Source organism: Myotis yumanensis, unplaced genomic scaffold, assembly GCF_028538775.1.
Source record: "Myotis yumanensis isolate MYYU_CA2020_CCGP unplaced genomic scaffold, mMyoYum1.0.hap1 SCAF_4, whole genome shotgun sequence".
Taxonomy (NCBI): Eukaryota; Metazoa; Chordata; class Mammalia; order Chiroptera; family Vespertilionidae; genus Myotis; species Myotis yumanensis.
This window is the reverse complement of record NW_027223755.1, coordinates 4,377,762-4,403,776: the sequence shown is the minus strand read 5'-3', so window position 1 is coordinate 4,403,776 and position 26,015 is coordinate 4,377,762. Positions and strand designations below refer to the sequence as shown.

At 49.2% G+C, this 26,015-nt stretch overlaps 1 protein-coding gene across 1 annotated transcript in view; it reads left to right on the top strand.

Annotated features, from left to right (window-relative positions):
- The first annotated feature begins 15,321 nt into the window (after nucleotides 1-15,321).
- Nucleotides 15,322-26,015, top strand: part of ADAMTS12 (ADAM metallopeptidase with thrombospondin type 1 motif 12) — a 184,340-nt gene continuing 173,646 nt past the window's right edge. Inside the window, exons 1-2 of the mRNA XM_070411772.1 lie at nucleotides 15,322-15,528; nucleotides 24,123-24,487. Of these exons, the coding sequence (XP_070267873.1) occupies nucleotides 15,402-15,528; nucleotides 24,123-24,487 (492 nt within the window). The 5' untranslated portion in view covers nucleotides 15,322-15,401. The remainder of the gene's footprint in view (nucleotides 15,529-24,122; nucleotides 24,488-26,015) is intronic.

Genomic DNA, 26,015 nt, shown 5'->3' with positions numbered 1-26,015 from the left:
CGCTTTATCTTTGAAATGTGATGGAGTGTGGTTCTGAAGGTGTACGATCTGATCTCCTGCCCATTTGTTTTTTTAAAGAATGGCCACGGCTCCTTGTCATGCCCAGACCCCAAACCAGAGGGCGGGCTCTTGCTGAATACACAACAGACGCAAACTTCTCTCTGCTTTCTTCAGTTAGCCGGCCACTTGAACGGGTGTCTGTGGTTGTCAGGATTTTCAAAGGATCTTCCCGTAGTAAAAGTCTGGTTCAAGTGCTACCCTCTGCTTTGGTAGATTCTGAGAACGGAAGCTGAGTAGTGCATAAAATCAATCGGTGAGCCGAATTCACAGACATGTGGATACTACCTGTCCAGCCCTCAGCCCAATGTTCTTCAACAAACAGTTTCCTCACACACACCGCGCTCCTTTGCCCTGATGTAGTTGAAAGAGGACCACACAGAGCTGCTTTGGGTCACCGGCTCCCTCTTCCCGCTACTGTTCTGATAAGAACTCATTAGCAGGTGTTTTTCAGGCCGAAGGAAATAAACTCTAAGGCAGTGGTTCTCAACCTTCCTAATGCCGCGACCCTTTAATACAGTTCCTCATGTTGTGGTGACCCCCAACCATAAAATTATTTTCGTTGCCACTTCATCACTGTAATTTTGCTACTGTGATGAATCGTCCTGTAAATATCTGATATGCAGGATGAATTTTCATTGTTACAAATTGAACATAATTAAAGCATAGTGATTAATCGCAAAAACAATATGTAATTATATATGTGTTTTCCGATGGTCTTAAGCGACCCCTGTGAAAGGGTCGTTCGACCCCCAAAGGGGTTGTGACCCACAGGTTGAGAACCACTGCTCTAAGGGAGCTTCTGTGTTCCTTTGGGCAAAGGGAACGAGTATAGATCACTTTAATTACTTCTCAAATCGGGCTTTATTTCAATGACAGCTGACGCTTTTTGGAATGGACTTAGGAAAACTTGAAATGTTTTCCTTTAGTCTGGAACTAAATTGAGACAAAAGTATCTTTAAACATAACGGCCCTCAGTCCTGATAGGTTCTCGACTTTACTGACAGATAAAGAGGCTGTGACTTTGAAGCAGAGGAGAAAGGAAAAAAAACTTAGTAGAAAAGGAACTTCGTGCCCAAAGCCTATGAAGGGAAATGGAAACAATTTTGATTCATTCCAAAGCAAGAGAACACTTTGGAGAGAACCGCTTTTTGTAGACGCTGAACTGCTTATCTTTCCCACTAGAGGGCGCCAGGGCTTTAGCAAAAGCAAAAACAAAAAACCACTCCCTTTGAACAACTCTGATGTGGAAAAGTGCAGCTCTGCCCGGATTATTACTTTAAATCAACGATCTGCTTCTGTGGACACTTCTTGTCTCCTTTTTAATAGTCTCACCTTCAAGATCACTTTTCACTTCATTTTTTTACTAGCTATTTCTCTATTAAATCCCTCCCTCTCTCTATTATTTCCAGGTGCTGTTGCAAAACAAGGAAGCAGAGGGCATATTGTTAAGCCCTTTACCCAGTTTCCTGATATGCATATTTCTGGTTTTCAAATATCCTGAGGACAAGTGCTGAGCAGGTGACATCAAAGTCAGCTGGGGAGCTTGCAGCCTCCTCCCAGCTTCAAACCAGCCCCAGAGAGTCTGATTCTCAGTGGAATTGGAAAGGGGCCCAAGAATCTGCATTTTAAGCACATTATTCCAGGTGAGACTAATTCCGCCCCCGCCCAAGTTTTGGAACATCTGAACTTTTATTCCTTTTCTAACTCTTCATGTGAAAAAATTTAAGTGCCAGAGAAGAATTAGTGTCCAATGATGGTTTACCACACACTGGGATGGGAAGCAAAGGAAGAGAAGGGGGGGTTGCTGAATTTCACTAAAATCAATTTTAAGCTCAGCAGGTGACATTTTCTTCACTGTTGGGCTAAGAGGGCCTTGCGTGCTAGCCAGAACCACCAGACTGAGTCCTCAGGACACGCTCTTCCCAAGTGTGACCCTCAGAGAGTGCTGCTGGGATGCAAACAGTCTACCATAACAATGACCTGAGGTCTTACTATGTGCAAAGCAAAGTATTAGGTGTTTGGAGATATAATAACAACAACAATAGTACGATATGAATAATAATAGAAGCAATGATCACCATTCACATTACACATCTATTTGGACAGTGTGTTATTTTCCCAGGGTTGCTGTAACAAATGATCACAAACAGGATGATTTAAAACAACAGAAATTTATTGTTTCAACATTCCAGAGGCTAGAAGTCAGAAATCAAGGTGTTGGTAGGGTTGCTTTCCTCTGGAGGCTCTGAGGAAGAAAGCAGCTCATGCCCTCCTTGACTTCTGATAGTTCTAAGGCAAATCCTTGGTTTGTAGCTGAGTTACTCCCACCTTTGCCTCTGTCTTCAGATAACAGTTTCGTGTGTGTGTGTGTGTGTGTGTGTGTGTGTGTGTGTGTTTTCCCTCCTTATCATGACACCAGTCATTGAATTGGGGTTTGTTTTCATTCAGTATGACTTCGTCTTAATTGTATCTGAAAGACCCTCATTCCAAACAAGGTCATGTCCACAGGTACCGGGGCTAGCACTTGAACGTACCTTTTGGAGGATACAATTCTACCTACAACAGATGACAGGTGGATGCACTGTGCAAAACGCTTTATCTGCATTCTCTCACCTAGTGCTCACAACCAGCGAGGCTGGTACCATTATTATTCCAAATCTGATTCCCAGCCCTGAATCCTCAGAGCGCCAGAATTCTATACTAACCGCTACTTGGCAGTTCTACCTGGCTGCTGATTTTTCATCAGATTTCTCAATCTTAGTAAATGGCATGCCTGTTCACTTAGATGTTCAAGCTAAACTCAAGAGTAATTCTTTACTTCTCCTGTTCAATATAACCCAGTCTAGTAGGTTCTGTTTAGCATCTCCTCAAGAAAAAAAGCAAATCTCCCCAAACCAAAAAAACTCCTAAATTCATCTATTTCTCATTATTTCTCTATTTTTCTCTGTATGTTACCTCTTGATAAATAACAATTTATGCAAAACTTTATGATTTAAAACAACAAGTACTGATTATCTGTTTCTGTAGGGCGGGAATCCAGGTGCAGCACCATGTCAACGACTCACGGGCTCTCATGAGGTTGCAGTCAAGCTATCAGGTGGGGCTGTGGTTTTACCTGAATGAAGGCTTTAGTGGGAGGGTGAGGAAGCTGCCATAAAGTTCACACACATGATTGGTGGTTGGCCTTGATCTTTCTCCATGTGGAAATGTCCACAGGGCTAATTCACAATAAAGCAGCTAGTTTCCACCAGGGTGAGCGATGAGCGAGAGAGAACGCAGCATGAAAGGTATAGACTTTTTATAACCTAACTAGAGGCCCGGTGCACGAAATTCGTGCACTGGAGGAGGGGTCCCTCAGCCCAGCCTGCCCCCTCTCACAGTCTGGGAGCCCTCAGGGGATGCCCTGGAGGGAGCGGTCCTAAGCCGAAGTTTGGCCTCCCTCTGGAGGAGGCGACTGGGCTGATCAGGGGAAGGTGCCACCCCCATGATCCCACTGCTGCCACCACTGCTGGCCGCCACAACCACCAAGGTGTTTTCATCACCACGAAAAAATGACAACTTTCTTTAGACATTTTAAAGATGTCTCTTTTATAGCATATGACCTTTCTTTCTTTCTTTCTTTCTTTCTTTCTTTCTTTCTTTCTTTCTTTCTTTCTTTCTTTCTTTCTTTTCCTCACCTGAAGATATTTTTCCATTGATTTCTAGAGAGCGTGGGAGAGAGAGGGAAAGACAGAGAGAAACATCAATGTGAGAGGAACACTTAGATTGGTTGCCTCCTGCATGAGCCCTGACCTGGGCCCCAGCCCGGAGGAACCTGCAACCTAGGTACATGCCCTTGATCAGAACCAAACCTGGACCCTGTGGTCCACAGGTTGAGGCTCTATCCACTGAGTCAAACCAGCTAGGGCAGAATATGACATTTCTTAGCCCCTCCAGCAGCGGACCTTCATTTTTTCCTCCACAAGTGAGGTGGGAAAATCTCTAGATCACCTTCTTGGATTCTTAATACCCAAGTTACCAAGAGCACTGCGAGTGGCGTATAGGGAGCTTAGCCAATGAGCGATAAGAAAAGGTGTTTCCTCTGCAGCTCAGGAGCAGAGGCGGGACTGCTGGCGTGCTGTCTCCCAGCGGGGGCGGGCCCCCCTGTGTGTTGTGTCTCCACTCCAGGCCTGCCCCCGGCCCCAGTGGCTGCCATGCCGCAGCCACTGGTGGCACACAGTCCCCTCCCGCCCATCTGTGTGTGCAGCCTCCTCCTGAGCTGGTCGTGACTGTTACAGCATCCTGGCTAATTTGCATATTACCTCTCTCTCTCTCTATATATATATATATGTGTGTGTGTGTGTGTGTGTGTAGATAGATAGATAGATAGATAGATAGATATCAGAAATGTCATTCCTGCCATATTCTATTCTTCAGAGATGAGTCATCAGGTCCAGTCCACACTCAAACAGAGGGGAGTTTTACAATAATATGATGCCTAGGAGGCAAGAGTCATTTGGGATCATCTTAAAGGCTCACCGTGGGGTGGCAAATTGTCACGGACCCAACAGAAGACAGGATTTGAAGGGCTACTCAGCTGAGTACATATGTCAACAACTACACAGGGATGGCAATGGGGATTGAAGGTCAAGCCTAGTCAGGTGGAGAGGAATAAGAAAATAGCCCAGCGCCCTGACCAGTTTGGCTCAGTGAACAGAGTGTCGGCCTGTGGACTCAAGGGTCCCGGGTGCGATTGTGGTCAGGGGCATGTGCCTTGGTTGCGGGCACATCCCCAGTGGGGACTGTGTAGGAGGCAGCTGATCGATGTTTCTCTTTCATCGATGTTTCTAACTCTCTATCCCTCTCCCTTCCTCTCTGTAGAAAATCAATAATATATATATATATTATATATATATATGGTATATATATATATATATATATGCCATATATATATATATGAAATATATATACCATATATATATATGAAAAAAAAAGAAAATAGCCCAGGTTTTCAGGCAAAACCTCAGAGGGGCACCTCCTAAGGGTAAGGTCTTCGCTCTATTCTCAGCAACCAAAACTATATACTTTCTTCAAGTATACATAGAACATTCACCAATACAGGCCACATGCTGGGCCAAAACCAGTTTTCAACAAATGTCAAAGGCTTGAAATCATACAGAACATGTATTTTGAGCACACTGGATAAACTAGGAATCAGTGAAAGAATGATAACTAGAAGTCCTAAAATGTTTCAGAATTAAGAACTCATTTTTTAGCAACCCATGATTAAAGAAGAACCAACTTTTATAGAATGTTATAGATTATAAAATTATATTTTAAAGTAAATCATAATAAAGATATCACATACCAAATTTTGTGGGATGCAATTAAAACAGTACTTCAAGGGGAAATTTATGGCTATAAGTGCGTTAGAAAAAGAAAAGAAACTGGCAAATCTCAGAGGCGGGTGGAGGCATGGGAAGACATTAACCAGAGAACTTACATGCATATATGCATTGCCACGGACACAGACAATAGGGTGGTAAGGGCCTGGGGTGTGGTGGGAACCAGGTGGAGGGGGGCAATTGGGGAAAAAAGTGTGTGTGTGTGTGGGGGGGGAGACATCTACATCTGTAGTACTCTCAACAGTGAAGATTTAATAAATAAATATATACATAAAATTTAAAAACGAAGCATTAAACATCAATCATCTGAGCTTCCAACTGAAGATACTAGAGAAAGACAAATAAATTAATTTCAAAGAAAGAAGAATGGAGATATTAAACATAAGAGCAGAAATATGTAGAGGGCCCCTGCTATGCCAGAAATTAACCTTCTAATTGCTAAATGATAGAGAGATGAGGGGAGGGGGTCTCGAGCAGCCCAGGGTGGCCTTACTCAGGAGGATTGGGGCAGGGCTTAGCCAATAGGGATGGAGACATATAAACATTTTTAAAAACTTCTGTTACACTCACTCACACCAGCTGAATATGAATATGGGGTCTTTCAAATTGATCCCACCGCCTATTGTACCACAATTATCAACGTCTCTTCACCGGCTGCAATATCCCTTCTGCTGAAAGGCACTACCATCAGCCCACTGTCCTCCCTATAAGCAAGCTCCCTTACCCCTTCTTTGTCCACTGTGCTCCCTTTGCCTAAATGGCCATTTCTCTTCTATCCCTGTTTGTCTGACTGGTGATCTGATTGTCCTGCAAGGCTCAGCCCACACATCATTTCCTTTTTGGAAGATTTTGTTATTCCTAATATTTCCTAGAGAGAATTAGTCATCCTTTCTGGTTCCCACAGGACGGTGTATGAACATTTATTATAGCGCGATGACTGTCTGAGACAGACGATGATAAACATCTACCCTCCTCTGAGCCTCCTGAGAGCTAACGAGGTTCCACGTTCCATCCCGCTCTATATCCTTACTTCCTGACATGGCCCCTGGAAAATTGTGTGCAGCTTGAATCCACGAATGAGTCATCCATTCCATGCCTTTTCTAACCATGCAGCAATCCGAAAGCAGTCCCCTGTTGGAATACCCTGCCATAAACTGTAAACTCGGTTTCAAATGCTCTCCCTCCCCTCCCCGCCATGTTCCACACACTCACAACTTGAAAATTAAGTGGTAATTAGGAACTTGATTCATCAAAAGATATTAAAACAAGTCTGGGTTTCTTGATAGCTTTCTGAGAGCAAAAAAAGGTCACATTTTATTATTTTTCTAAATCAAATTAAACCTGGCGTAACGCTCCCCTGACTAAGTTGGAGAGAAGTCAAGACCAGTCGAGTTTAGAGACTTCCTGCTCTTCGCTGGGGCAGTACCGAGGCTCATGCTGTGCCAAGGAGAGAGGGAGGGCCCGGTCCTCACGCCACGCTGGCACCCCGCGGCCGGCCGTCGCTGCTCGTCCAGGTCTGAGTGGCCTAACAGAGAGGGCCCCTCCACGGCCAGTGTTGCTTTTCATGCTGAGCTCAGCTCTGGATCCTCTGTTGAGTATCTCAAGGTTACGGCCCTGATGCCACAAGACATCAGATAGCCGTCTTTGACCTCGGATGCTCCGCACCCCTCTGACCGCTCCAGCCTTCCTCCTGTCCCTTCCTAAGGTGCTCCATCTTCTGGGGTTGAGCACTTCCTTCTTTCATTGTTGAAACTCTGTTTCGTTCACTGTTGAGAGAAAACCCAACAGGATCACCCCAGGGCCTACAGATTAGTGGTTCTCACATGTGGCCTCAGCCAGCAGCAGCAGCAGCAGCAGCCCCTGGGAGTTGTTAGACATGCAAGTTCTCAGGCCACACCCATACCTGCTGAGTCAGAAGCTCTGGGGAGGGGGCCCAGAAATCTACGGCGCAGCAAGCCCTCCAGGTGATTTTGATGAACTAACCTGTGAGAATCAATGTCCTAACACAAAGAAGTAGCTTTTCCGCAACTCCTACTCTGAAACACATTCACAAAGAAACAGTTAGCCACTCTTACCCTTAAAGAAAGCTCAGGTAACAAGACCACAGGAATGGAGAGGAGGGAGAGAGTGCGGGGTGGGACTGGCTGCTTCTCCCTTCTACGATTCTGAGTGCCCGTCAGAGGGAAAAAACAAGACAGAGAAGCACTTCCGCCGCAGAGTAACGGATCGATGCTTTCTTTCTTTAGCTGCCTCGGCCTCTCTTGAGGGGCTTAGAAACATTCTGTGGGGCCTTCCCCTGGGAATTCTGACTGTACAGGTCTGGCGTGAGATCCAGATGTTATTTTTGCAAAGTTCCCCAGGTTATTCTGACCTGTGGCCAAGGCTACAACCCCTTCCCCTGTTGTTATTGTTTGTTTATTTGTTTGTTTTGAGGACGGCACTGGTCATCTTAACTCCCTGTGAACTTCTAGGCTTGCTTGTGACGATCAGGGATGAAATGAGAGCATCTGGTCCTAAGTTCTCCCAGGTGCTTCATAGTCAGGATTGGGTTGGCATTTCCATTCCTTCCTTTCCTTGCTCCTCTTACTGGGGATCAGAGGAGCCATCCTAGCGTTCACACACAGGGCAGACATTTATGCCGGTGAGAAATGTTTGGACTCTCAGCCCCTGCACTCCGCCCACTTCCATCCCTGTTGGCGGCGGCCAAACTGATCTTGGTCCCCTCCCCGCCACCTCTGTACCAGGTTTCAGAGAAGCATGTCTGTCTCATAGAAAATTCTGCCATGCACATTTGTTTGTAAGCAGAAACAAAAGAACTATACAGTGGGGCCTTGACTTAGGAGTTTAATTCATTCCGAGACCGAGCTCGTTAACTCAAATTACTCTATCAACTCAATGCAAAAAATCGGCCGAGACAGCTGGTATCTCAAAAGACTCGTTAGTCGGGACACTCGTAAGTCAAGGCCCCTCTGTACAACCCCTTCTGTAAGCTTAGTGTTGTGGGGTCCCCTCAACCCTTTTGTGAACTTCAATTTCGTGCATATTGGGCTATTTCAAGTTTTTCCGCAGCTCCCTGATGCAGTGGCTGTTTCTTGTAAGTCTCAACCTGTGTGTTCAGTTCTGTATAGTTTCTACATCTTCACGCTCACTAGTATCTTCTTCTGCAGCGTCCAATAAACTATCGATGCTGTGTAGTGTAGTTCTCCTCTCAGACATTGTTTTTTTTAAACCCTAGAAGTTTGACTTGGGTCTTTTTTATATCTCTCTTCAACATGCTCTTTTTAAACCTATAAAACAGTGATGGAGAACCTATGACACGCGTGTCAGAGGTGACACGCGAACTCATTTTTTTGGTTGATTTTTCTTTGTTAAATGGCATTTAAATATATAAAATAAATATCAAAAATATAAGTCTTTGTTTTCCTATGGTTGCAAATATCAAAAAATTTCTATATGTGACACGGCACCAGAGTTAAGTTAGGGTTTTTCAAAATGCTGACACGCCGAGCTCAAGAGGTTCGACATCACTGCTATAAAATGTAATTATTATAACTCAAAAAATACCCTCAGCTACTAATTCTCTCTGTTTCTATTGACTGACTCTTATTCTGAACTGCATTGTCCTGCTTCTTTGCATGTCTGCTTCTGTTTTAATTATATGACACACATGGTGAATTTGACTTTGTGTGCTCAATTGTTTTGTTCTCTTTCAATATCCTTGCTCTCTTTCAATATCCCCAGATATGGTTTGGGGCCATATTTAAGCTACTTGTGAACAGTTTGGACATTTCGAAGGCGAGACCTGAACCACTTTTATTGCAGGTTAATTTTGCCCACTTCCAAGTGATACAGAATTTTTGGATTGGAACCCAGATTCTTTGTCCGCTGAAGTCCAAGAATGAATCCACGGACAGAAGGTGATATAGCAGAGATGGAAATTAATTGAAGAGCAAGTACAGACTCCCACGTAGGAGAGGGGAAGAGTCCCACTGAGTTCCTTTTTCATGTGGCTTATAAAGGCTGCAGATTCTGGTGCCTTGATATCCCCTCTGATTGGTCACTATTCCTTTAGACTGGTTACTATAGTAACTCCTGAGCTCAAAGGTCAACCTGAACTCAAAGGTCAACCTCACTTGGGACATGTGAGGTTCCTGTCCCCCCCTTCCTTATTGTTTTCCTATTCCCTTTGGGCTTTCTTCTTCTCCTTCCGGATGAAGGGCTTCCTTCTTTTTATTTTGTAAATATAGACCTTTTGCTGCTCCCAGCTCCCTCATTCTATGGAAATGTACCTGTTGCAGCTTTTCAGCTCCCCCGTTCTATGGAAATATACCTTCTGCTGCTCTGCAGCCCTGTGCTTCTTCCATGGTTCTCTTAATTTCCAAAATTTCTAAAATTTCCTAAACCTGTCTTTTTCACCCCTAAAAATTCCTGTTTCACAAGGCACTGTCCTCCAGATGCCTGTGCACTACAAGGTTTCCCCGGTGGCCCATGGGAGAGCAAGCGGCTCCTGGCCTCTGTAATCCCTGGCACTGCCCACCTGAACCTTTCCTGCGCCTTCTCTTTCCTCCTGGTCAGAGCTGTGCCCATGCAGGGCCGAGCGGCACTCCAGGAAAGGCTCGAGGGGATCCGCTGCAAGTTTCTGAAACGTTCTGCATGCAGCTGCCTCCTGTCAGTTCAGGTCTCCCCTCTTTCATAGGCAGGTCTCCCCTCTTTCATAGTCCGTCCTGCAAACTCCCAGCGACGCTGGCCTGTCTCCTCAATGCAGACACACCACTGAGTGTCTGGGGTCCCTCTCCCTGCACCACAACCGTAGTAAGGGTAGGCCAAGTAACGGTAGGGCTCACATCACTTGTTTGCCTTCTCAGTGAGTGTCATCTGTTGTGTGAAAACCATTGTTACCTATTTTACCCATCATTTTCGTAGTTGTTTAAGTTGAAAGGGCAAACTGCACTTCTGTTAGTCCATCGAGGTTGACAATGGAAGTCTCTCTGGCTAGATATTTCTATCCTGTTTGTACAAGGTTGGGGAGTGTCTCTACAATAGCTTCATTAAGCCTCATCGCTTCACTATTCCAGCGAAGGAACATCTGGTGTTTTTTCACAGATGAAAACAGTTAGTCGTTTTAGTTGCTGACTCGTGGTGTGAGCTTTTGATAAAACGTTGCCTAGCTATCCTCCAGGTTCATATTCTTTTTTTCTAGGGTGTGAATTAAGAGTAACACACACTAGTATTGTTGATAATAAAGTATTTTGAAGTACATTATCCATATCATAGCCCTCCCCTCCATGAAACTGTGTGCAGGCCTGGGGTTTGGGTCTCTCCTGTCAGATGCTCACCAGTGGAGTACCTGCCATTGGATCCTTTTTCTTGTCTGTTTTCCAAGATACAATGCTGGAGCCAGAACCATGTGCAGAGAGGGGCTAGGGGCACTGTTCCCCGCCCCCCCGCCCCCCCGTGGCCAGTGCCCACCTCTGCTGAGGTACGTACGGTGTTTCTGTTGTGACAAGCACCTGTTAGGTGGATGTTAGCGAACTTCTTCTTGCTGAAGTGACTGGCGATTTAAACAGTTACATTCACTTTCCGCCCATCTGCAAAGGAGTGTATTTTATCCCCGAGGGCAAAGAGAGGAGGGAATAGTCTCATCCTGAAACCAGAATCTACTCCCCAAAGTCAGGCGGAGTTAGGAACAGAGGGGTGTCTCCTTGGCCTCAAAGTAGGTCATTCCCAGAACCTTCCCCACCAGGTCCCCCACCCACGCCCATCCTCTAATCACATATTCATTTTTGGCATTTTACCTTGAGAGAAAAGCAAACATGAATAAAACATGGTCCCTGCACCTACGGTTTGTAATCAAGTGGAAAATCAATTGTAATGAATCACAAGATTCATTAACTTCAGCCTTCTTGCCCGACGGGCAGCAGCTGCCCGCTCTCTAATCACCACTTGAGAGCTTGAGAGCTTTGCTTCTTTCTAGAGTCCTTCACAGACACCTCTCTGCCTTCCACGCTATCGCATGTGATCAGTGCGCATGGCCCTTGTACTTATTTTTCTCACATCAGGTTTCACAGACTCCATCACTCTAACTGTATACAAATCACACCCTCCCTCCCACACACACACACACACCCACACACACCCACACACACCCACACACACCTTTGAAAGGTGAGTCACGACACCTGGGTTTGATCACGGCCACTGCCTTACGGCAGGGAGCAGGGACTGAGCCAATACAGCCCTTGGCTCTGGGAGGCCTGTCAGGAGACGTGGTGGAGAGTAAGCAGGGCCGCCAAACAGGTAACTAACCCGTGAGTTGGGGTGTCATGTGCAACCCTCCGAGGGGCTATGAGGCACCAAAGGGGGCGGTCCTGGCAGCAGCGTTTGCAAAGCTGGCCCAGGTGGGTGAGGTGTGAGCAGAGGCCTCCAGCCCTCGGCCCCTGTCCCCTGGGTCCCAGGAAAGGGACGCTGAGAGCCTGGCGCTCTGTGGGCTGAGGAATCAAAGGGCCGCCAGCATCCCTCTCCGGCTGCGGCGATAACTCAGCCGCCCGGACGTCTGTTGAGACTCTGCAAAACCATAAAGAGAGCTTTTATCTTAATCCAGGCCTAGCGTCAAAGCTGATTTTTAAAAAATTATTTTGATGTGTATGTTTCAAAGTTACTCTATCTCAGTGGTTCTCAACCTTCCTAATGCCTCGTCCCTTTAATACAGTTCCTCATGTTGTGGTGACCCCCAACCATAAAATTATTTTTGTTACTGTTATGAATCATAATGTAAATATCTGATATGCAGGATGTATTTTCATTGTTACAAATTGAACATAACTAAAGCATAGTGATTAATCACAAAAACAGTATGTAATTACATATTCAATATGTGTTTTCAGATGGTCTTAGGCGACCCCTGTGAAAGGGTCGTTCGACCCCCAAAGGGGTTGAGACCCACAGGTTGAGAACCGCTGACCTAGTGAGTGGAGTTAGCATTCTCTCTGTCGTTCACTTTTTTCTTTCTATGCAATTGAGTAGGTGGAACCAGGACCCCTTTCCCGCCCTTGCCTCTAGTCTGAGCTAGTGAATCACTCCTTAAAAATAATCCCTTTATGTAAAACAGGAGCTTGCCCTCCCCATCGCTCCCTGTCCTTAGCCTGCCTATTGTTCTCCACTGCTCTTATCACTACCTTACCTATTGTGTATTTATTTGTCTGTTTCTCTCTATTCCTCCGTCTCCCACACCCACACTAGATCATATGCAAACACGAGGAAAGAGATTTTGACTATGTTATTCATTGCTACCTTCCTAATGTGTGGACATAGTAGGCAGTCAGTAAATATTGTTGACTGAGTAAATGAAGTATTCTCTTTTTAGCTAAGGCTGTAGCACTTAAAGTTTCCCTGATTCATTTCCTCCCCGATTTCTTCCTCTCCTTGGGAACAACAGACACACTCTTCCTAAATTCAGACTTGATCTTTAAGGCAGACTAAAATAAAGGGGCTGGTGGCCATGGGGTCCAGGACCAACATAGGACCAGTCTGATAATGGCAACACCCATGGCTGTCAGCCTAGGAGCTCAGAGACCACCAGACAGGAGCACTCCACTGTCTGCTAACTTCTCATTATCACGCTTCTCTAATTTCCAATTCTACAGCATCTCTGCTGAGTGTTTAATTATTTAAAGAATGAGAACAGACTGTTACACTTGATGATTTTTTAAAATTTAGAAGCCATCTCAAACTTAAAGAAAAGTTGGAATGAAGTGAAAAAACGAAAGAACATTTTGTGTTCTGAATCATTTGAGAGTAAATTGTCAACTAGATGGCCCACCGCTCCACACACCGTCATGTGTACCTCTAACAGCAAGGACGGTCTTCCACGTATTCACAGCATCGCCGTCGGGACTGGCAGGGAGCCCATAGGGCCATGCAATCCTCTCTCCCCTTTCAAGTTTCAAACGAATTGTCCAGCGATGTCCTTTGTGACAAAGGACCCGATTCAGAGCTGGGCTGCATTTGGTTGTCCTATCTCTTCGGTCTCCTTTCATCTGGAATCGTTTTCCAGTTTTCCTTGGACTTTCGTGGCCTTTTGAAGAGAAAAAGCCAGTTGTTTTGTAGCCTCTCCCTCAGTTTCCGTTTGCCTGATGCTTCCTCGCTCTGAGAGGCAGGCTGGGTATCGCGGGCAGAGATTTCACGAGGTGACGCTGTCCTTCTCATTGAAGCCTATCGGGTGGCATGCCGTTGTGATGTCCTGCATTACTGATTTCCTCGCCTTTCCCAGCCGATCTATGACTGGCCCACGATGACACAACATAAGATGTCCTATCACACGTTGGGGAATAAGGGACGCAGATGGAATCCAGGTTGCGGAGCAGCTCACTCTAAGACGATGTATTTCATCCCTGATGCCTTTCATCAATCAGCGGATCATCCTGGTGGGTCCTGGTGGGTCCTGGTGGCCCAGGGTAACCACAGGGTCCCTATAAGTGGAGAGGGAGGGAAAAGAGACAGTGACAGGGGATGTGACACAAAAGGCTCAACAGGCCATTGCTGGTTGTGACAACGAGGGAAGAGGGCCATGAGCCAGGGAATGCAGGCAGCCCCTCTAGGAGATGGAACAGGCGAGAAAAGGGATTCTCCCAGCGCCTCCAGGAAGGAATGCAGTGCTAACATCTCCTGATTGGAGCCCCGTGAGCCCCGTCTCAGATGTCTGACCTCCGGAACTGTAAGGTAATAAATTTGTGGTGTTTGAAGCTGCCAAGTGTATGGGAGGTTGTGATGGCAACCATAGGGAACTAACACAACCCCTGGAAGTGCCGGGTGTATGTGTCCAGTCTGAAGTTCTGCAGCCTCTCCACCCAGGTCTGTGAGGACCACCCTGCACGTGGGTCACTGCTTTGACTTGGCTGCCCGCCCCCCCCCTTAAATCAAGGTAACTAGTCCCTTTCTGGTTGGATGAGCTGACATCCCCAGCCTCTGGCTGGGTACATGTGGTTGGCTGGGAGCCATGGCAAGCAACATGGGGCCAAATTCCTCCGGATGGAGTAAGGGGCCTGCTGAAGTCCAGAGGTGCACAATCTTGACTGGATTATCGCAGCGAGTTCTCAGGAAGCCTGGCAAGCTCCCTGGTTTGTGGCATTCTCTCCGTGAAGTGTAAGCCCCTGAAGGGCCACCCCCTCCCCCAGCAGCCTCTTGGGGTGCCCCCAGAGGGACGGGCACCTCCTGGGGCTGACTGGCTTCCTCCCCTCCCCTCCCCTCCCGTCCCCTCCCCTCTCCCTGTGTGTGACCTGGCAGAGAGAAAAGTTATCTGTTACTTTTTCACATGGGAGTCCCAGCTCGCCCTGCAAGGGAACCCCGGAAATGTGAGACCAGCTAAGGGGTCTCAGTGGAGTGAGGGTGTTAGGAAAAGTTCGGGAACCGGGCGGAGGGCGGCCGGACAGGGGGCAGCACTGAGCTGGGGAGGGCGGGGCAGGGGGGCGCCTGGCTGGCTCTGCGCTCCAATCTTCAATCTTCCTCCCACGTTGTGGCCTGGCGAGGGGCTGGCCTGGGGCCTCTCCCGGAGTCCCGCCCAGGGTGGTTCTGGCGGGGCTCCCCTATTTGGCCGGGCTGCCCGGGCTCGGGGCGGGGCCGGAGGAGCGGGGGGTGGGAGTCCCGGAGGAAGATGCGCAGAGCCCGCTGCGAGGCGGGACGGAGGGAGAGGGGTGGGGACCTGGGGTGGGCTTGGGCTGCGCCCTCCCACCCCCAGCCATTGCACACCCCGCACCCCGCAGACGCTGTCAGCTGGGAGCGCTCCCCTTTCTGCAGGCGGGAGGGGGTCGCGGTAACGAGCCCCTTTCTGCTGGGAAAAGCGAGGGGAGACGGGGCAGCCTCCCGCTGCTCGCCCCACTCCTGGGCCATGCGCGCCGGCGGCTCCCCGCAGGGCCCCGGGAGCAGTTCCTCCAGCTGAGAGCTCACCCCGACACCTGAACCATGCCATGTACCCCGAGGAGCCGGCTCGCGAACCTCTGGGTGGTGGCCCAGCTCCTGAGCCTCGGGGGCCCGGGCCACGGGGCAGCCCCGCAGCCCGGCCAGGTGCGCTTCCGCGACCGGAGGCAAGGTTGGTGGCTTTTCTCTGTTTCCCTGGAAACCCGGGGATACCTGCCGGGTGTGAGAGTCCGTGGCTCCCTTCCCCTCCCCCACGCGCGGAACTCTGCTGAGTTGTAAGGAAACCCGAGCCCGGAGCTCAGGAACTAGGGGTTCTCGGGCTTCAGCGTTTCGGGGGCGGATTCCTTCAGTCCCCCCGAAAGGTGGGTGTCCCCAGCTCTCTGCACGGATGCCGCCGCAGCCAGGACCCCAGAGGCAGCGGGTACCCCACCTCCCTCCTTTGTGTCCCCCCTGAAGCTGCCCTGGTTCCGCGCCCCAGTTCTCAGATTCTGAACACGGACTGATTTTTCATAAAAGTTCCAGCTGGGCCCTGGCAGACACTGCGTTTTCAGCTCCGGCGAGGGGAGGGGGGTGTGAGGCCGCCCCCTGCTGCGGGAGCTTGGCTGGGTTCTGGTTTCCTGGAAAGATGTAGGGCTGTGTTTTAGAAATAACAGTCCTTTTGGGGGAATGGGACGCTCCAGGGGCCCACCTTGCCCTGCCCCACCTCCCGGCCACAGGCTGCAACTCTGGCGGAACCTCTGAAGCCCCTAAGGCCCTGAAAGCGGCCCTGAAAGCGTGGGCAGCTGTGACACCTTGTTGTGACCCTTCATTCTTTCTGACCTTTTTGACCTCACCCCTGGAAGGCTGGTCCTGTTGCCTCTGCTAGTGCACTGGGCGTGCGGGGTCAGAGACTCTCCTGTTTGGTGGGGAGTTCCTGGTGGCGGGGGAGCAAAGAGTAGAGCGGTCCGGGCACCAGCAGGGCTAGGGCGCCCCGTGTCAGCCCACTGACCGCGCACACCACCCCCTGGTGCAGGGCTAGGGCGCCCCGTGTCAGCCCACTGACCGCCCACCCTTCCCCCTGGTGCAGGGCTAGGGCGCCCCGTGTCAGCCCACTGGCCGCCCACTCCGCCCCCTGGTGCAGGGACCCTCGGCACTGTCTCCGTTTTGCAGATGGGCACCTGAAGCGGAGAGCTTCTGGCTTAGCGAGTGGTGGAGGGAGGTTTGAATTCAGGGAGCCGGACTCGCTGGCCTCCTACCGTCCAGCAGCACTGCCCAAGGGCAGCGCTAGGGGCAGCGCACACAGGCGGGCACAGCGCACACAGGCGGCACAGCGCACACAGGCGGCACAGCGCACACAGGCGGGCACAGCGCACACAGGCGGGCACACACACTCAGGCGGGCACAGCGCACACAGGCGGGCACAGCGCACACAGGCGGGCACACACACTCAGGCGGGCACAGCGCACACAGGCGGGCACAGCGCACACAGGCGGCACAGCGCACACAGGCGGGCACAGCGCACACAGGCGGGCACAGCGCACACAGGCGGGCACACACACTCAGGCGGGCACAGCACACACAGGCGGGCACAGCGCACACAGGTGGCACAGCGCACACAGGCGGACACAGCGCACACAGGCGGACACAGCACACACAGGCGGGCACAGCACACACAGGCGGGCACACACACTCAGGCGGGCACAGCGCACACAGGCGGGCACACACACAGAGGCGGGCACAGCGCACACAGGCGGGCACAGCACACACAGGCGGCACAGCACACACAGGCGGGCACAGCACACACAGGCGGGCACAGCGCACACAGGCGGGCACAGCGCACACAGGCGGGCACACACACAGGCGGCACAGCACACACAGGCGGGCACAGCGCACACAGGCGGGCACAGCACACACAGGCGGGCACACACACTCACACGGGCACACACACAGGCGGGCACAGCACAGCCCTGGGCTAGCTCCCTGAAGCCCTGTGTCTGCTGACTGCGCTCAGGACCTGGGAAGCGTCCACAGCTTGCTCAGCCCCTCTGGTCCCAAGACCGCTTGGGGGCACACATCCGTGCCCACCATTCTGAGGGTTTCCATGCCCGCGTTGCAGAGTCCAAAGCTGCTGGCGAGCTCACCTGCTGGGGGGTCGGGTCCAGGGTCAGGAGCCACAGGGCCAGCCCCGGTGCTTTCCTTGGAAGCTGGGCCCCCAGCGCTGGGCTCTGAGGTCAGGCCGCCAGCACTCGCCTGTGTAAACGTCTGATACCATCTCCCACCCCAGTTTAAAATAGCAGCGTCTGTTGTTCTTTGCAAAACAGCTCCTTTGTGAAGAGTCTCTCCTCAGTGGCAGCACAGACAAAGCCTGGGGGCCCTTCCCCGGCGTTTGGAGAGGCTGGGTTCTAAGACACGTTCTCCCGGGCTGGTTTTCAGCTCTGCCCCCGCTGCTCCTTCCAGGACAGGCCGCTGGGTGTGGAGCCCAGGGCCTGGCTTCTCTCCCCTGGACCGTGGTCGCCCTCCCTGGCCACCCTGAGGGCTATGCACTGGGAGCGTTTGACATGGGAACGGCTGTACAGTGCTCCGAGCTTATTAGCGATGCGCGCGTATTTTAGGTTTTAAAAATAGTTTCAGATTTTAAAAGCCTCTTCACCTACATACTAGTAGTTGTCCTTAATCCTCATTTTACGCAAAGGAGAAGTTTGTGAGCGGGGCTCCATTTGGGACTGAGCGGAGAGAGCAGTCAGAGCAGCACATGCCGAGCTTCCTGGGAGGAGGATGGCCCGGGTGTGCTTCCCGGTGAGCTGCCTCCTGCTTCACCTTTAGCCCCTCTCCCTAGACTCCCACTGGCGCTCTGAGGACATTGTCGAATTGCACCCACATTCTGAGCACTGAAACTTGCAAATTACTTTAGATATCACCTCTCCCATCCTTGTTTTTACAGGTGAGGAGCAGGCGGTCTAGGTGCGCGGTCTGTTCGTCAGCATCTACCCACTAAGCACCTACCCTCTGCTGTTTCACCAAAGGGGCGAAGAGTCCCACACCTGGAAACTCACTCAGACCCTGGGTAGCCAGTAAGGTTCTTTCTGGGCCTGAGGGTCGGGCAGAGGCAGGATTTTAGACGGAGGAAGGAGTACAGAGGTCAGTCCAGCCCTTCCCGGGACCAGAACCAGGCAGATGGACACACTGCTCAGTAGACTTCCCACGTGGCTCAGTTGTGCAGTGACTGCCACAGGGTCCCCACCAAGGATCAGGACAACCGGAAATATTCCCCTTGCTCACCACCCTCTTCTACAGCCAACGCTGCCCCCTTGGGCGAGCTGTTCCCTGGACTGTTTACAAGGCCCCAGCCACTTCTGGGGCCTCTTTTTCTCCTGAGAGCTCCACAAAGCCAACAGGGCAGGCCCTTGACCCCATGTTAGAGACGTGCTCTGGGCTGCACACACATGTGTGGGAACGCTGGGAGCGTTGCCGTGTTTCAACACAAATGTTATGATCATGCACTCATACCATTTGCAAAAAACAAATTCTGCGTGGAGAAAGTAATTTTGGACATTGAAGCAGAATTTTTGGACTGGGCAGGGTGTCCCGGATTCTTTGTCCACCAGAGTCGAAGAATGAGTCCACGGACAGAAGGTGGTCTAACAAAGGTGGAGATTTATTAAAGAGCAAGTACAGGCTCCCACGTAGGAAGGAGAAAGGTCCCACTGAGTTCCTTTTCCCTAAGGCTTATAAAGGCTGTAGATTTTGATGCTTTGATATCCCCTCTGATTGGTTACTATTCCTACTATTCCCTTGGACTGGTTATTACAGTAACTTCTGAGCTCAGAGGTCAACCTCACACCCGCCACCCCTTCCTTATTGTTTTCCTATTCCCTTTGGGCTTTCTTCTTCTCCTTCTGGATGAGGGGCTCCTTTCCTTTATTTTGTAAATGTAGACCTTTTGCTTCTCCCAGCTTCCCCTATTCTATGGAAATGTACCTTCTGCTGCTCTGCAGCCCTGTGCTTCCATGGTCCTCTATTTCCAAAATTTCTAAAATTTCCTAAATCTATCTTTTTCACTCCTAAACATTCCTGTTTCAGACATTTTCTTAGTGTAGGAAGAGACTTCACGGTTTTGGTATTTTGTGTGTCAACAATAATGAGCAAGGACGCTCTGCAGGTTAATCATGGGGCTGGTGAGCAGATCCAACCTCCTGTATTTACAACTTTGAAGGGACTAACTCGATTCTTCACATTTCCACACGCGTGTTTTCTATAATGAAAACACAATGGAAAGGTGATAACCATCTGTGGAGGATAATTACGAAAATAAACTTCCATCACAGGAATGTCATTGCCCTTTCCAGTAAGGAGTCTTAGAAATTCAATTGCTCTCTAAGATTTAAATAAATACGAAGAATAGCCACAGATTTAACCGAAAACTTATAAAAACCCGCAGGTGCACAGTCTCTCACCTCTGTCCTTTCTTTCTAATCAGAGGGTAGGAGACCACTTGGTGTTGTCTATTTTCAAAAGTGCCAACAGGCTTCACTCACAGTTTCTCATCAAGTATCAGAATTTGTGGTTTCAAATGGAATTTTAAATACGGCAAGGCAGTATTCAGGGCTCGGAATTTATTTTCATAAACCCCAGTGTGGACTGTGATGTCCTTAGGGTGCATCTTAGACTCTTATCATCTCCACTCTGGGGCTCAGCGGTGGGCCCTCGAGGAGCCCTCGGGCTTTGGTCAGAGGGTGGGCTCTGGGGTCAGCTTGCCCAGCACAAATCCTCACCCATGTTATTATTTTTAAAGTGGTGGGAATGGAAGCCAAGACAAGGGACACCATTAGTAATACCTTCCCCGCAGAACTGTGAGCATTCGACAAGACCAAGTGGGTGTTGTCTTAATGCTGTGCTTGACCATAGACATGGTAAGAATTAGGAGCTGTGACTATTCCCTAACATCTTATTTCTCCACTCCTATTGAGGAGGAAACTGGTCCTGCAAGGCGTGTCAGGCCATAGAAACTGAACAATGAAGGGGTGGGGGGTGGAGGAGGTTGTTATGCTGGTGCCAGGACAGACTATTGGATGTGGCCTGACACCTGGGGGCCTTCCTGCAGGGCCAAGAAGAGGGCAGGGGGCATATCTGCAAGACAAAGACCCCAGCGGGATATATAAAGACAGGCTCTCCATGTGTTTCTTCACTCTGATTTGGAAATGATTCCCGAAGTCCACTAGTGTAAATAAACGCGGTCCCTCCCTTTCTCTAGGAAGCGTGCTTGGTATTTCTTTGCTCTTCTGTAACACTATCACATTGCCTCTGAACTCTTGCTTTCTGTTGGCCAAGGTATAGCTACCTAATTCTACAAACTAAACGCCCAACAAGAGGGAGCCAAGTGAGTGGGGGCTTCTCCGCTCTCTCTGCTTGGAGGTTACATGTGTTTATGCCACAGAGATGACTGGTAGGCAAGTTTCTGTCTTTACTACCAGTAATAGCTAGTGAGTGCTCCTTGGCAGGCACTGTTCTGAATCTATTTGCCATGTTAATACATTGGATGAGCACAACACCCAAGGAGGTAGACACTGTTACCAGGACGAGGGCATACACGAGGCAGCTGTAGTTGGGCCACCCACATTAACCATACTCCGTTCCTGGCCTCCTATTTCCGTTCATACCTGTGGGCTGACGTGGCTTTGCTGCCTCCCTTGCAGTCACATCAAGAGGCAAAGCCAGTCTTATCTCCCATTACTCTGCCCAGTGGAGGCAAGTATTAGCTCCGTTTATTGCTGAGCAAGTAGAGGCCTCTTAAAGAAGACAAGCAGTTCCTTGCTTGTTAGATCACCATCACCCGGGGCCATGCTATTACCTCTGCTCTGGTATCATCTCTGCCAAGTGCAGCTGCATATATGTACATGAAGTCCTGGGGCAAGGACATGATTTTGAAATAGGAAGTACAAGATTTTAATCCAAGTGCTGTTGCGTATTGGCTCTGTGTTCTCCCTTAGGCTCAGTTTCTTTGTGATATGGGGATACTAGTCTACAGCAAGGGGTTATTGTGAATACTGAATGAGAAGAGACTGACAGCACCTGGCTCATAGCAAGTGCTCATTGAATGGCTACAGTAATGATCATGATATTAGTGTACAGCCACCTTCTGCTGGCTCTTTAATAAACCCATTAGGTTAAAGGCAACTTGGTCAAAAGTTGTAAATTTGTTTGCTCTTTTATTCTTCAGGAAATAGGTGCTTTAGCTTTTCATTTATACTTTCAAAATTCATACTTAACTCTTTGAGTTGTATCTTCAGAGTCAAGCATTTTTTTTTTTTAAATATATTTTATTGATTTTTTACAGAGAGGAAGGGAGAGAGAGAGAGAGTTAGAAACATCGATCAGCTGCCTCCTGCACACCTCCCACTGGGGATGTGCCCGCAACCCAGGTACATGCCCTTGACCGGAATCGAACCTGGGACCTTTCAGTCCGCAGGCCGACGCTCTATCCACTGAGCCAAACCGGTTTCGGCCAGAGTCAAGCATTTTGTATCTTAAGGGATATAAGATCTGCTCCTGAGAGAGGGAGTCGGCATCTGGACACTGGCCACGGACAGGTGACCATTGCACGGTGATGCTCTCTGTACGCAGCTGAATGAGACTCCTGCCTTTCACTCCCCCCCACTGCTCTAACCCTGGGGGAGCCAGAGACTTTACTACAAGTAGCAGAAGAGATGAGAAACCTAGGAGACTTAGCAACAGCAGCCAACTACATCCGCCCCACCCAACCTGGCCATTCCTCTCTGGAGCTCTGAACTTGGAAGGGCGGGAAGCTCTGACACTAAAGAGCCCAGACATCCCTGGGGGAGTAGGCAGGGCAGAGGACTGAGTCAGTGTGACCCCTAGTTCTTGGCGCCGTAGCATCTCTAATTTGTGCAAAACCCCTTTCTTGCTTTATTTATATGCATCCCCCCACCCCCGTTCCCCACTTTCATTCTTCCTCTAGAAAACCATTTTAATGGGTTCCACATGTATTTTTTGTTTGCGTATGCCCTGGCAAACTTTGTAGTGTTGTTTCTATGTGCACATAGTTTCCATGAATGTAAATGGCTCTGTATTAACTCGTTTTGTTTCATACTTTTCATTGAGCACTGCTTCGAAGATCTGCCCTTGTCACAACGTGGTCTGTTGTTCCTAACTGCTGTTGGAAGCAGTGGGTCTGGAGATTTTATACCTAAAAATTGAGACAGTTTGTTAGTACCTAAGAAGGAAACCCTGTGCTCTGTCCCAGATTTCATCCAAGGTGGAGATGAACCTCTTTACAAAGTGTGTTTGAAGGCAGTTGTCTGGGGGAAAAGGTCTTGCGTCATTGTACCTCAGCAGGTCCAATTCTTTTAATTAACCAGCTACAAACGTGTCCACTGCTCCATCCATGCTGTGTGGGGACAAACAGTATAATAAACAAAAGGCATTGTGAACGGAGGCTATTCTGGGAGCTACAGAAAGTAAGGACATGGGGGTTGAGAGGAGGCAGAGAAAAACTTCAACCAGGGACATCAGGAGAAAGAAGAGGGAGGATTGGAGTTGGGACTTCAAAGCATAAACAGGAATAAATAGGATATTGATAGAGAATGTGAGCAACATAGAAGTAGTTGGAGAAATGACATGAACAAAGTAATATAAGTTAGAAAGTGTAAGTACTGCTGAGAGGAGGCCAGGAGGGAGGCAGCCCCCTCCCTCCCTTCCTTCCTGACTGTTTTTTGTTTTCTTTTTACCTATTTTTTTTACCTCAAGCAAAATATTAATTTATCTTACTGTTGACGATATGCTTTAAGTAGTCTGTAATCCATAGTGATAATTACTCCCTAATAGATTCCTTGTTATTCTCCATCATCAAGATGAGGAAGCAGTGGCGGGTCTGTGTGAGGAAATCCAAGGTGCACGTGCTCCTGTGTGTGGGAGGAGCGAGTGGTCCTGTTTCACATTGTTAAAGTGGCAGTTTTCAGATCTTGCACCCATACCTCGGATCCTCATAGATTCACTTACCCTTTCATTTCATACTAGAGGCCCAGTGCACAAAATTCATGCACGGGGAGGGTCCCTAGGCCCGGCTGGTGATCAGGGCTGATTGGGGCCTTCCTTTACCAGGGATGCCAGCCAGGGCCTTCCTTCATTCCGTGCCGCCCCCTGGTGGTCAGCGCACGTCATAGCGGGCGGTCAAACTCCCGGTCCGGTCCGTCGAACTCTCAAGGGGACAATTTGCATATTCGCCTTTTATTATATAAGATATTTAAAAAAAAAAAAAAAGAAAAAAGAAATACCCAAGACCCTCTAAGCTACGTTGTGGACCACTTAGGCTGTAACAGTTGTGAGGGTCGTCAGAGTGTATATGATGTTGCTGTGTTTTTGCATTTTTCTTCAACCTGACTTAACAGGACCTTCCCAAGGTGCTTAAACTCCTTACTAGACAGTGAGGTACCACCGTTTGTATTAATGAACTCTCATGTTCGTCCTACTGATCTTGCCTCATGAATCCATTCTCGCCTTAATTTGTCTCCGGTGAAACATCTGTCATCCAGAGCTACGCCTTAGTGTCAGCCTCAATGGTCACGCCATCGAGGAGGGAGTCCGTGTCAGTTGTTTGGGGAATTTAATGTTGACAGTATTTGTATGGTGGGAAGGATCTTGAAACTTCAAGTCAACAGTGGGGTCTTGCAATCAGCAAGCTAAAATCTAGGTTCCAAAGGGAGAGCATTAGCCTTGCTACAGACGCAGCAGGGATCTCTGTTTTATTCTGTCTCCTTTTTATTTTTCCAGAGCATTTCATCAAGGCCCTGCCAGAGTACCACGTGGTGGCACCCGTGCGAGTAGACGCTCGAGGGCATTTCCTGTCCTATGGCTTGCGCCCTCCCTTCGCTAGCAGCAGCAGGAGGAAGAGGGACTTGGAGAGCCCAGAGGACTGGGTGTACTACAGAATTTCCCACGAGGAGGAGGACCTGGTTTTTAACTTGACGGTCAACCAGGAATTTCTTTCCAAAAGCTACATCGTGGAGAGAAGGTATGGGAACCTGTCCAATGTTAAGATGGTGGCTTCCTCCGGCCCCCCCTGCCATCTCCGGGGCACAGTCCTGCAGCGGGGCACCAGAATCGGGACTGCAGCCCTGAGTTCCTGCCATGGACTGGTGAGTGCCTGGCTCCATCACCTCCCTCCCCTGTCCCCCGACCCTGGGCGCCTTGACCTGCACACCCACGGCCGATGGGTTCACAGATGCGGTCAACACATGTGAATTGAACACTTATGATGTGCATGATCGTGGTCTCTAAATGTGTTAAGGAGAAGGTGCATAAAGTTAAAAGCCAGTAAATCTGGGGGATGGAGAGGAAGGGCCCTGAGTAGCAGGGGAGTCCAGCCTGCAGCCAGGGTTGAGACACTGCTCTCAATTGCTCCCAAGCTTGGGATAGAACAATGGGACCTTCTCCATTGCACATGGTCCTTGCAGGCCGGGAGAACCACCCCGTGGGCATTTTCAGATTCAGATTTCAGACTCATACTAAATTTAGGAGCTCAAAGAAGCAAATATTAATTAATGGAATTATGTGATAGTAGCCAAGACGATGGAAAATTTTTAGATTCAAATCATTGAGTGATTTTTGCCAGAAGAACCAGTCCACTGGGATTACTTGGGAGCCTTTCACACACAACTGGAGAATCAATGGATGTTTCTAAAAAAGGCACCAAGACAGAAGATGAGTTGACTATGAGTGGTGGCTACATAATGCAATATACAGATCATGTATCATAGTAATGTACACTCGAAATCCGTATGACCCCATTAACCATGGTCACCCCAATACATTTAATTTAAAAAGTCACCAAGAGCCCAATGAGTTTCTTTCCTTTCTGTGATGACACAAGCTGGCTGGCGTCAAGTTCATTTGCTCACATGCCATAATGCGCCAGGGACCACCTAGGTGGTCCTAGTCAAAGGGTAATGGTTGGGCCGGTGTCTGATTTTTCCTGATCACTTGTCTGGGGTCCCATCTCCACGGTATTCATTAGGCCTTTCATGGAGGGATGACCCACACTTAGACTCACAGGGTGGCAGGCGTACGGTAAGCTGGCGCTAAGCCTCCCGCCCTGAGTGGCATCTGGAAGGCTTTCTGAGGAGGGAGGCACTGTCATGTGCAACGGACATCTGCGTCTCATTCCTGTGGCTCAGGCGGGCACATGTGTGCTTTGATGTGGTCCTCCTCATGCTAGAGGCTGCGTTCTGGTGGCGCTGTCTCTAATTTGAAGTTCTCTGTTGGAGCAGACTCATCTGGTGGCAAACTGAAGACCCAGAAAGGCCACCCATGACAAGGTGTGGCCTGACCATCTCCCTCCACTTACTATCCTCTCACCTGGCTCTGGCCCCAACCCTGGAGGCTGCCTTCAGACTGAGTTAGCCCATGTCCCCAGCTTAGCAGCCCTCCCTCTGTCCAACTCAACCATGTTCCTCACCTTTTCCCCCTCAACACCTCTATAGCTTCAAATTACAGAATTTATTTCTTTACAAGAAAAATGTTTATCGATTTTTATTTTTTTTTTAGAGAAAGAGGAAGGGAAGGAGAGAGAGAGAAACATTGTTCGGCTGCTCCTGTATGTCCCCGACTGGGGATCAAGCCCATAACCCAGGCATGTGCCCTGATCGGGACTTGAACCAGCAACCT